At 41.9% G+C, this 11,949-nt stretch overlaps 1 protein-coding gene across 2 annotated transcripts; it reads right to left on the bottom strand.

Moving 5' to 3' along the window:
- Positions 1–68: 68 nt before the first annotated feature.
- On the bottom strand, positions 69–10,258 carry gtpbp1 (GTP binding protein 1). 2 transcript variants are annotated; one of them, XM_038698499.1, is made up of 14 exons: positions 9,830–10,258; positions 8,214–8,325; positions 7,819–7,999; positions 7,467–7,650; positions 6,789–6,953; positions 6,539–6,662; positions 6,213–6,327; positions 5,953–6,097; positions 5,618–5,800; positions 5,195–5,330; positions 4,306–4,484; positions 1,738–1,899; positions 1,430–1,480; positions 69–1,177 (listed from the first exon to the last, which is right to left on the bottom strand). In XM_038698499.1, exons 1-14 carry the CDS (start codon positions 10,022–10,024, stop codon positions 1,064–1,066), a joined length of 2,046 nt encoding a protein of 681 aa, XP_038554427.1. In that variant the 5' UTR covers positions 10,025–10,258; the 3' UTR covers positions 69–1,063. The 2 variants fall into 2 exon arrangements, with proteins under 2 accessions (XP_038554427.1, XP_038554430.1); XM_038698502.1 differs by lacking the exon at positions 1,430–1,480 and having other exon boundaries at positions 9,830–10,257.
- Positions 10,259–11,949: the final 1,691 nt, after the last annotated feature.

Below are 11,949 nucleotides of genomic sequence, written 5' to 3' on the forward strand. Positions count from 1 at the left end.
TAAAATATTTAACAGCAAATGAGGAAATCTGAGAAAAATGCACATATAGGGGAAAAAAAGCACTGTTGAAAAGTTCAGTAAAGCCTGTTTATTAATGGTCGGGTGTTTCTTTGCAGCAAAGTGTGTTTTTAAAATGTCACATGTTAACAGCAACAGGCCATAACGCATGGGGTACTGGAGTTACAAATAGCACTGCAAGTACTGCATGTCTTATAATCATGAGTGACGAGATGATGTGCTGTATTTGTTTGTACTAACATTATTGGTATAAGGTTTGTAAGATGGCTAACTGTCTGACAGTGGAAGCGTGATCGATACTACTGAATCTAAGAGTGCAAGTGAGAGCGGGTTGACCGATCAAAGACCATCCAGGAGTGAAGGTTCTGCATGTATGCCAAATAAATAAGACAATTATAAAATCTAACAGCTTATATTTTCCATATATCTAGAATTTGAAATCGCTATGTGCCCTCGGCTACATTCATTTATGATTTGCATACATTTTGTACAATGGCATCTCTTTCCAATCAGAACACAACTAACAGCTAATTTACATAATGCAGTATATAAATAGTATGAACTGTTTTTCATTGCAAATACATAGGGAATGCATGGGGGACTTTCATTTATAGCTGCTCATTTTGGTAGTGGACCCTTGGTTTGGGTTTTTCCTCCCTGTCTGCCACTGACATTGAGCCAAAAGACTCAATTGTAGATTTCACAGATAAACAAAATATGGATAAAAGTAAATAAATCATCATCCTGAGTGAGGCTAACCTCAAAAACCATACTGCGTTCCATCACCCAAACCATTCAAAACAGTAAAAAGGCAGCTGACATTAAAATGCATTAAGGGTGTATGCCTTTTTGGTTCGGGACATGCCCCTTTGTGTTCCCTTTTTATTTTTTTTTTTAATAAAAACTATAGGACTTAGTGTAAAAAGGCAAGGAGTGAGAAGAGAGTGTCTTCCTCCAAACATCTGTATCCATAATGGTTTGTGGAATGAAGACACTTGGTGGAGTGATGGCAGAGGTGGAGGTTTACAGGGGATGAGAGAGCAGTTCAGCAGCCTCCTATTCCTGATGTGGGAGCTGCTGTGGGGTTGGTGCTGCTACTCTGGCCTTTTCCTTTGTGCCTCTGGCCACCCCTTCTCCTCCCACCTCCTCCAGACTTTGGCTGTAAGGGAGAGAGAAGAAAACCGCTTGTCAAGGCTCCTCCAAACTTATGTATGTGCATTTGAAGTATTTAATACTGCAAGCGGTAATATTAGGCAACATGTAAAAAGAACATGAAAACCTTATTCACTCAAAATGTATCATGAAACAAGAATCTCCAGGCTATGAACTCAACCATCCGACCTGGTAAAACACAAGCTCCTCTACTCGGGTTCTCCACTGTTCTTGTTCATTTAAAATTGACCCATTTTACCTTGTTCTCTTTGTTGCCCTCCTTTATCTGAGGGTCTTCGTCTCCCTCTCCCTTAGGCAGGCAGCCAGCCACGCAAGCAGACAAGAGGGAGTGTGTGTAAAGGAGTGATGGTGGCATGACAAAGTTCAAGTTTAGGGTGAAATATGACAAAATCAAAGCAGGATGTGTATTGTGTGGTGGATAAGAGATGGCAGGAAAAGAGACAAAAGGGAGGACATAGCAGTTAACATGGTAGAAAAGAGCAGCAATGTTGGGGCAAGTACACAGTAAGAGGCAGGAAATCCATAGAAACAAGAAGATTGTCTCACCGGTTGAGTCGTGTTCGTGCCTGCTGGCTGTGCTATCGTTGCTACATCGTCACTGGCTGCCGTTGTGCTGTCCTCTTTTCGGAGCGGTGCCTTCTTTGTAGACTGCATTTTGATTTGTGGAGGTTTGGAATTTGAGGGCAAATTATTGGTGGACTGCAACAGCTGAAAAGAATGCAAGTCGATATTGAGTCTCAACAAGAAACGATAGGTAAAAATGCATTACAACAACAAATTCTACATTTCTGGTTGACGCCTTGTGGAAAGGATATGTTTCACAGGGAAGAAGGTATAATTTTACCCAGGCTTGCCCTTAAAGGTTCAGTGTGTAAGTTTTAGTGGCATCTAATGGTGAGGGTTGCAAACTGCAACCAGTGGCTCATGGTGCCATCACATGTTCCTCGATTGGTTCCATTTTACCAAGTTGTGAAGTCGTTATTCTGACTTCAGTGTGTTCAAGTGCTCTTAAGTTGGAATGTGGAATCAACATGGACGATACTACAAAGATGTGTTGGATTAGCATTATCAGAGCGTATAAACAACACACAGACATCTAGTTCACTCTACATGGACAGCAAACTAACTTATTTTATAAATTACATATTTGCAAAATATGTATATGCAATATGTGATTTTGCATTATTCAAAGTTCTGTATACTTCTTTATGTCCCATGTACACTTTGTCTTTTTGCAATAAAGGTTTAAGGAGGAAAAACAAACATTCTGATTATTTTGACACAACATGAACGCACCGCTCAACCTTCCCTTTCCAAGCGCACAGGAGAATCTACGGTGGCTGACATGCTCTGTTGGCTCTGGTGCTAAATAATACAAGTGGGCCTCCATTTGTCCAAATTTCTCTTCTTTTCTTCTAATAACCCAGTCGACAATATGTCTGCATGGATGAAGGCTTGCCACCTTCAACTAAACCTCTCCAAGACTGAACTCTTGGTCATTCCACCCAAGCAATCTATCCACCATAACATCAAACTACAAATTGGCTCCTCAATCACCACTCCAACCAGGGTGGTGAGAAACTTGATGATGACCAGATGGCCTTTTCAGAGCATGTTGCTGCTGTCTCTCGGTCGTGCTGCTTTGCTCTATACAACATCAGAAAAATCAGGCCCTACCTCACTCAGTACGCCACCCAGCTTCTGGTACAGGCCATGGTTGCCTCTCGCCTCGACTATTTCAATGCCCTCCAAGCAGGTCTTCCAGCTTGTGTGGTGAAACCCCTATAAATGGTTCAGAACGCAGCAGCAAGTCTGGTTTTTGATCAGCCCAAAAGGACTCATGTCACTCCATTACTCAGTGACCTCCAATGACTACCCGTGGCCTCCAGAATCAGATTCAAGTCACTAATGCTTGCATACAGAGTGACTACTGGGTCTGCATCCATCTATTTAAACTCCATAATACAAGTTTACGTTCCTTCTCGGCCACTACGCTCCTCCAACGAACACCACCTGGCTCTGCCATCCCTTCACACATAGCAATCCCAGTCCCGGGTATTCACATCTGTGACACCACGATGGTGGAACGAGCTACCACATGCCATCAGAGCAGGGGCGTCCCTCTCTAACTTCAAGAAGCTCTTGAAAACTCATCTCTCCTGAGAACACTTCCTCTTATAACACCTCTAACATGCACTTCCTGTGCTCTTCTTCTATCCCCTACAATTATCTTGGATTGATTGCACTTTGTTAACTCTAACTTCTTTCCCTAGGTATTTACCCCATTAATGGGATATGTGCCATTAGCGCTTACTAGTATTTATCGCTGCTTTTATTAATATGTGTTGTCAGTTGTAGATCTCGTGCTGTATTTGATGCTCTGTTGATGATTGTATGTTGTTCCTCAAATGTTAGTTGCTTTGGATAAAAATGAATAAATTTAAAGTGTAAATGTAACTGACGTTACTTGTTCTAATTCTTCTTTGTACGAGCGGCTTAAGAGCTTTTTGTCCATTTGGGCTACTGTACAAACATGGCGACGTCCATTTAAGGGGACCTGCGGTGTATGTAGGTAGATATGGGTCATTCTAAGGTAATAAAAACATAATGGTTGATTATGTAAGGTCTTTATACACCACTGAAAACAAAGTTATAGATATTATATTGCATTTCTGTCAATATATCCTCAATCTTTAATAAAATATTTTCCTATAATGACTACTTATTAGTAATTTCAACCAACTTTGTCTTACACAAGGAAATATTGCTTTTCTTTTGTCTTTTACCTATTCATAAATGGCAGAAAATTACTTGAGGGTATAGTAGTCTGTACGAATTGAAATTCTTGGTAAATGTAATGAGTTATCTTGGGATAGGAGCCTTTGCTGTATTTTCTGCTCTTACCCTGTGGGAGTTGGTCAACAGTACAGATTTCCTTTGGTCGAAATTAGACAGTGTCCTGAAAACTAGTCCAATTAATTAGGCCTCTAGACACAAGCACGTCATTGTAAGGGGAGCATACATATCTTTGAAGTTTGATTTGGTCAGCACTGTGCCTGCACCAATCATCCTGTCAGCCACACAAGGTCTTGATCTTCCAGAAGGCTGTTTTACCTTAGTGATGGTCCCCACCGCCTTGGTGCGTCCCTCCCTGAACACCAGCCTCTGGTCGCAGTGTAGGTACTCGGGGGTTTTGATGAAGCGGAAGTGGACTGAAGCCTTGTCCCCTGTCCGCAGGCAGTCTCTGTTCATAGACAAGATGGTGGCTGTCTGCCTTATGCTGCCACAGTGGACTGAGTAGGAGGTGAGGACAGAAAGATGATTGGATAGGAAACAGAGACAAGGAAGTTAATCACTAAAATACACACTTAAATGTGTCTGTGAGAGCAGCATTTTGTCAGTAATGAGACTTCTATCAAACATACACTGAACAAAATTATAAATGCAACACTTTTGTTTTTGCCCCCATTCATCATGAGCTGAACTCAAAGATATAAGACTTTCACTATGTACACAAAAGGCCTATTTCTCTCAAATATTGTTCACCAATCTGTGTTAGTGAGCACTTTTCCTTTGCCAAGATAATCCTTCCACCTCATAGGCTGGCCACAATAAAAGGCCAGCCTAAGGCACCTACAAGGTGGAGGGATTATCTCGGCAAAGAAGAAATGCTCACTAACACAGATTGACAGTTCTGTGAACAATATTTGAGAGAAATAGGTCTTCTGTGTACATAGAGAAATTCTTTGATCTTTGAGTACAGCTCATGATGAATGGGGGCAAAAACAAGTGTTGCATTTATTATTTTGTTCAGAATATTAGTACAAATTGTCATTTGAGTGACATCTAATCATTTAAACCAAGCAACACTTAAGAAATAATAAATGTTATTTGGAAATTTGGCTACAAATGTTCAGTCCGTGACACAAAGCTGCTGTGGAAACCCACAGAACATGCACTTTTATCCAACCCGTTGTCACTTCTCATTGTCATTGTCACCCACCCATGGCCTGGTATCTTGGGGATATTGTAGTGGGATGGTGCAGTACCAGGATCTCCGCCTCAAACTCCCAAGTGGCCTGTGGGCACAACCTTGGGGAAACCATCACCATGCCTTTCCTTATGGATGAACGCTTGATCTTTACAAAGAGTCGTGACAGGAGAGGTAAAGAGACAGAGGAACAAAGAAATGGTAGTTTTTCAGCACTGCTGTACAATTATTTCTCTAGGTCAGTTCTCAAGATTTGATGTATTAGATCAGAGGAGAGCAATGAGAAAGCTGGAAGAAACTAGGAAAATAACCATGCACATGAACTTCTCCAAAAACATTTGTGTACAGCCAGTTAATTAATTATAACACCAAAAAACTATGCAGTCCCATACTTCCCCCCATAGATGCGGCTGTGGGAGATTTTTACCCTCCTACCTTTTTGAGAGCAAATGAGGCAGTCTGGCCACCTCTAACCTCCTTCACAGGCATTCTCTTGCGGTGGATGGATTTGACGGCAATGGGAATGAAGCTGCCCAAGGGGTCTGGCCCTAGTAGCATTGTATCATTCAGACGTATGAGTCCGCGTAAAGTAGTTCCTGATACCACTGTTCCCACTCCCTGAGACATGAACAGAACACAAACTGCGGTTTAGACAGAAATTGGCAGGCACCTGTCTGTCTGATGTGAGATTTGCACCTGAGATTCCTTACTTATATAATTCACACAGTAAAGTGCATTTAGTGATAAGAGATTGTCACTGGTCAGAGTACCGGTACAGAGTAGGTGTCGTCTATCTGAAACTCAGCAGGCTGGTCGTCTCGGTAGGAGGTCCTGGAGGAGAGCAGGTTGAGAAACATCTTGAGCAGGTCCATGTTCTCTCCGGTTACATTGGAGATCTGAAAGATGGGACACATCCTGGGGGGACACAACACACACACATACACACACACACACACACACACACACACACAGTGGTTACAAAGTAGGACGTTCGCTCATACTCAGAATCTGGCTGAGACAGACTTGGTACCTCTCAGAACTGAAGTTTGAAGCTGTGACTATGACGTCGTCCTTGTTCTGTACCAGGACAGGGATCTTCCTACAGCCAGGGGACTTCAGTAACCTCTGGAGTAGCTTCAATGTCTCTGTTATAAGTAAACAAAGACCACAGGAATTATAGCACATATATAGCCTGATAGTGAGCATACCAAGTTTTTAATGTCAGGGGGAAAATAACAGCATATAGAAAGAGGAAGTCTTAATGCCTACTGACTTGGCTCTTCCTGCTGCTGTGTATTCACATGTTAGCGACAATTATCGTTGAAGGAGTTATAAAAGGTACTCCTGAGGACTGACCTTGCAGGATGTTGGCTGGACACATGTCTATTTTGGTTACCACAACAAACACAGGCACATTCAGAGCTAAGGCCAGACCCAGGTGCTCTTTGGTCATGCCTACGATGCCTGCATTACTGCCCACCTGGAAAGGAATAGAGAGAGAACAATTTTTGTCAATATTTTAATCAGATATGACACGAGTAGATATACATACATAAACCCCCCCCCCCCCAAATAAATAACAAGAAAACATCTCCTCTTTCCTGACCATGAGCATGCAGAAGTCAGGCAGGTGTCCAGTCATCCCAAACACTGTGGTCTTGAGGTATTTCTCGTGGCCAGCCAGGTCTATGAAGGTAATGACCTTGGAGGACTTCTCACATATTTTGGTCCAGTCCAGGCTTCCTCCATGACTATCTGGTTTGTTCACCACCTATGGGTAGACAGGGAAGGGTGGAGTTATAGCCACTGCATTCATACTATCTCCACCTCTAATGTGCTGCTTCACAGTAAGGTCATATGTATGTCCAGTGCTGTGTTGAATGTTACAACACATAGCACATAAAGTTATCACTCATACATGTTGTCGTTTCCCATCTCTCTCTTGGATGTTGCCAGTTTCTAGAGGGAGGCTGCCATGTACTATAAAAAGTTGTGGGCTAAAATAACCAGTGCTGCTGAAAAGCTCCTGAGCAAGAGCACCTACGCTCTGCTTTCTAATGCATTTAAGGTGATATTACATGCTACATTACCTGGTGCACTTCACTCTATCTTCCCTTCACTTTGTCTGGATGACACCCTCTGCATTGCCTCTGCTCCTTCACCTCTTGTACAGATAAATCTGCTACACTTTTTACTGTCAATGTGTCTCACTGTGTATTATTATAATGCTTTAAAATCAACTGTTTTTTACAGATGCATGGTAAACACCTCACTACACCCTCACCTGTCCCTCCTGGTCAAACCCCAGGATATCATTGCCCACACTGCTGGTCCTGCCACTCTCCATTTCATGCTTGTGTCTGAAGAGCTTCTGGCGGGCAAAGCCCCTGCCATTGTCCAGCTCTCCGTGCGTTAGCACTCCCAGCAGAGTACTCTTACCAGCATCCACATTACCGACAACTGCAACCCTGAGGGATAGAGGAGTACCAAAATGTCACCAAAACTGTACAAGGAAGGGATAACTTTCTGACTAATAGAAAATGTAACCAACGTAGTGAAGAGGAATGTAACTATCCTGTCATTGGGATCTATTACTGGACTGTGACCCCTTTTTATTCAAATCTCTGACCACTCACCTGACCTCCAGGAAGTCCAGCTCACCCACACGCCGGCGGATCAGATAGTCCCGTACCAAACCGGCAGCCTCATTGCGCTCCCTGAGCGGAATAAGGTCAGAATCCAGTTGCTCACACATCGAGCACACCGTGGCCACTGAGGCCTCCATATCCTTCTCATCCAGACCCCAGTCACTCCCATCTACAACAGAGACATGGAGGAGAGAGAAGAACAAGAGGTAAGTACACAATTTAATGAGCAGGTTTCAATTTTACATGTTCTATAAACCGCTTTGGCAACAGACTGACTGAAAAAATAGGTGAATAACTTAACTTTACATAAATTGTCAAAGCTGAAGAAGATGGTGAATAGTGTGAGTAACCAAAGCTTTGTGAACTGTTTGCATTTTTCTCACCTGAGCCCATCCCAACCACATAGATGGTCTCTCCGCATCCCTCTTCCATCCTGTCCCGTAGCTGGCGAAGTAATGAGTCATACTGTTCTCCGTTTGGGCTAACAAGTGCCAGCTGTCGGGTGTGTGCACATTGGGGGGAAGACAAAAACAGAGAGACAATTGGCTATTGTTGGAATTAAGAGCCTGGCTGGATGTTTGTTCCACAATAGATGCATAATCAAAGCAAATCCTTTTTTCCAATGAGTTGCAATCATTTCAAGCAATAAAACTATTCCATTACAACACCCCAATTAAATTTTTATCATTTAATGCCATTTGAAAATTCTAATAGCATGAACCATCCCTACCATTACCTACCACAGTAGAAGGTATGCTACAGGGAATGGTGAGTTCAAAAAGCTGCTCTCCACAAATACGCACACAGCTGTCTCTCTTCCCATGACACATGTCAAGGTTACATGTGAACGCGATACTATTATCCATGCTGATATAGATTACCTATAAAGCACCATTATGCCAATCAGTACCGTAGTAAAACTGCTTCACACTGTTGACTGAGGTTAAGTTCAGAGACACAAGTTAAATACTCTCACCACTTAATTCACCCTCTTAACTGTGCAAGCATTTCATGGTGGTTTTACCATGCGCTAAAAATTAAACAAAACATTAAAATTGGTTTTGGCACTATGACCTTAAAATTGGAAAAACATACTTACTTTTGTGGAAGTGTGGTTTAGGTTTTGTTAATCATTACATTATGGCTCCAATTAAGAAAACTATTTACACGTAAATGGCACACACTGTGAAACAAATGTTAAACGGGTGTCCCAGGAAAACCTGGTTATGATGTTGTTATTAATTGTTGTTACAGTTTATGCACTTGGAAACAAAGTATACTACACAGCATATCAGAGGCTGACACAACCTGATGAAATTGACAGGAGCCAAAGGTGAAAATTGACTCCCTGATGCAACTCTTTGCAATCTGTTTATGGGAAACGTAATGCCATTATAATGTGTAATTTGACCCAGCTTTACGTCATTGTAAAACTGCTACTCATTTGACAACTCTGAATACTAAATAGCTATGTTTACAAAATCAGAACACGTCTGCAGCGTGTTTCTTTCTTACTGCTCATATAGTCAACAGACCCGGCCACATTAACGTTATCTTGTGTGTTTTTTTGTGCTGAGGTTAACACACCATGTCAAGTCAGTGTTACGGTTTGCTTGACAACAGAGTCTCCATGTAGCCGTGCCTTGCTTTAGACACAAGCACCAGATGTGGTTATATAGAGACACGCTGCGGTAGCATATGGTGCAATATGTTATGACTGATGTTAGGTTACGCGCTAAAGCATCAAATAAGGCTAGCGTTAGCCACAACTAGCGCTTTTATTTAACGTCAGCAATGCAAGTCCAGAAAGACAGTCGCGTGTAATGTGTGGTAACGTTAACATCACAAAGTACGCTTAGTAACGTTACTCTGTAACGTTAGCTAAAGTATGGAGCCACATACTATGCTTGGTAATTACATGGCTACACGCAATTGTTTCATTCATTCATTCCCAGGAGCAGCTAACGTTAGCTTATGAAGCGCCGGGGCCTAGCTTTACCTTGTTGGTGAAGTCAACCGCCCGGTCCTCGAGCTCGCCATTTATCATGTCCCCGTCCTCGAAGCACTCGTCCCCGGCGTCGTCCGCGCATCCTCCCCGGTCCGGAGCAAAAATACTCGCGGGGACTAAAGCATCAGCCAGCGGTATGGAGCCTGGGCTTATACCCGGCTCATGTCCGGCTGCTATTGATGCCATGTCTATGCCAGCCTCGCAGCAATAAATGTCAAGCTGTCTCAGTTGTTGTGATGACGGCTGGCAACCACATACACTAACGTACACCGCAGCCTCTACACGCTAACGTGGGTTAGCTACGCTGCAGATAAGATAGGCTACATAAGTTAAACTGTACGGTCTCACTTACAGTAACACCTTATTACGTGTCACCGGCATGCCGCATATTTATATGCTGTCAATTTGCATTCAATCCATTTAAAAATAAAAATGCCACCACCTCCTCAATATTAATAAGCAAGGTGTGGTTAAGCGTGGCTTTTTCTTTCCTATTCACCAATGGTGTTACAGTCCCTGTGCATATGTTAGCAGTGGACCAATACCAGTTATGGGGTCGTTCATATGATTACATGGATTTTCAGTCTCTCGTAGCATAACAGGGCTTGTGATGTTTGTGTAATGGTGTGTAATCAGAGTGCAATACTCCTGTACTACTGTTAAATAAATAAGTATATATTTAGTATATATGTTTGCTATTTTTATTTATATGAAATATTCATCCTCCCTTCAGGCTAATTGTTGCAAATGAAGAAAGGATCTAAACTAAAGGATGTTGCCTACATACCTTCTCTGTGTGTGATATGTGACTTTTCTCTCTGCACACTCATTTTTTTAGACTCAGGTTAAGATTGCTCCTAAAAATGTGTGGTCTTCATTATTTTTTTTTTATGTAAGCAGCATGTTTGAAGATTATAACATAGTTTGTTCAGCCTTTCTCTGAGTGGAGTCTGAGAGCTGGATAAGCATGACCTTTGAAGCCAAGGGCTGAAACGTTTTAAGGTGAAATTATACAATAGCAGCCATTAGTCAGCCACCAAATCGATGTGGCGTTGCATTTCCCCACTGTGACCACGGGAGACCAGTGAACATTCGTGTTTCACTCAGGTCAACTGTCAAAGCAGACAAAATACCATACTGATGGTTCTGGTCAAAACTCAATATTAAACAATCAAAATAGGTAGCTGTGCTTCTGTGCACCACCAAGTATATATAGATGGAGGCCGCAACCTTCACAAAGGTATATTTATTGAGGTGTTATTACAAATAATGTGTGTGTGTTCTTCCTCTGTTTGTGTGAAAGGTTCTTTGTCATCAGATCTGCTGACTGTCTTAAGACTGGGTCTTAGGGCAAGAGGAGTCATACAAGATATTGAGCCACACTGAACTTCTGAACCACATCTCATGAATCCCATAGTAATAGTATATCTTCCCAGATACACCATATACCTAAAGAGATCAACATTTAAATAAAGCAATTATCCGGCGGACGATGTTTTGAGAAATGCACCTTTGTTGAGGAAGAAGTGAAGATAGTTTAAGCGGTGGCTTGGACACTGCCACTTCATGGAATCACTGACACATGCCAGCTATTTGAGATAAGAACAAAGCACACACTGTTTGTGTGTTTTTTGAACATTCGTAAAGAACAGCTGAACTAAGTTCCACAGTTGAGTGTCGGCTTTTCTGTTGGTGAACATAAAGTTATTAGCAAATGTGCTGTTAATAATCAGCAGTCATCAGTGTGTTTACAGTGGACATGAGACATTGTTATAAACAAACATACATTCCTCTTAGAGCCAGATGTGTTTCCAGCGATCCAGTAAAACAGAAAACCAAAGCCAACTGCAACCAAATACATTTTATAATTGTTTTCTGTGTGTGTGTGTGTGTGTGTGTGTGTGTGTGTGTGTGTTTGTGTGTTAGAGAGAGAGAAGAGAGAGAGACACTGGAACATTACATTAGTACTTTACTTATAAACATTTACATCAGATACATAACGCACTCACTACTACTACTACTAATAATAAGACATAACACAAAAAATAGACTCACCATATATCCCTGCAGTTTAAAATATTCACTCAAAATGCAAAATCTAAACATAGAAA

The sequence above is a fragment of the Micropterus salmoides genome, unplaced genomic scaffold (assembly GCF_014851395.1).
Source record: "Micropterus salmoides isolate LMB-PRFRI ecotype aquatic unplaced genomic scaffold, ASM1485139v1 Ms_hic_scaffold_10, whole genome shotgun sequence".
Lineage (NCBI taxonomy): Eukaryota > Metazoa > Chordata > Actinopteri > Centrarchiformes > Centrarchidae > Micropterus > Micropterus salmoides.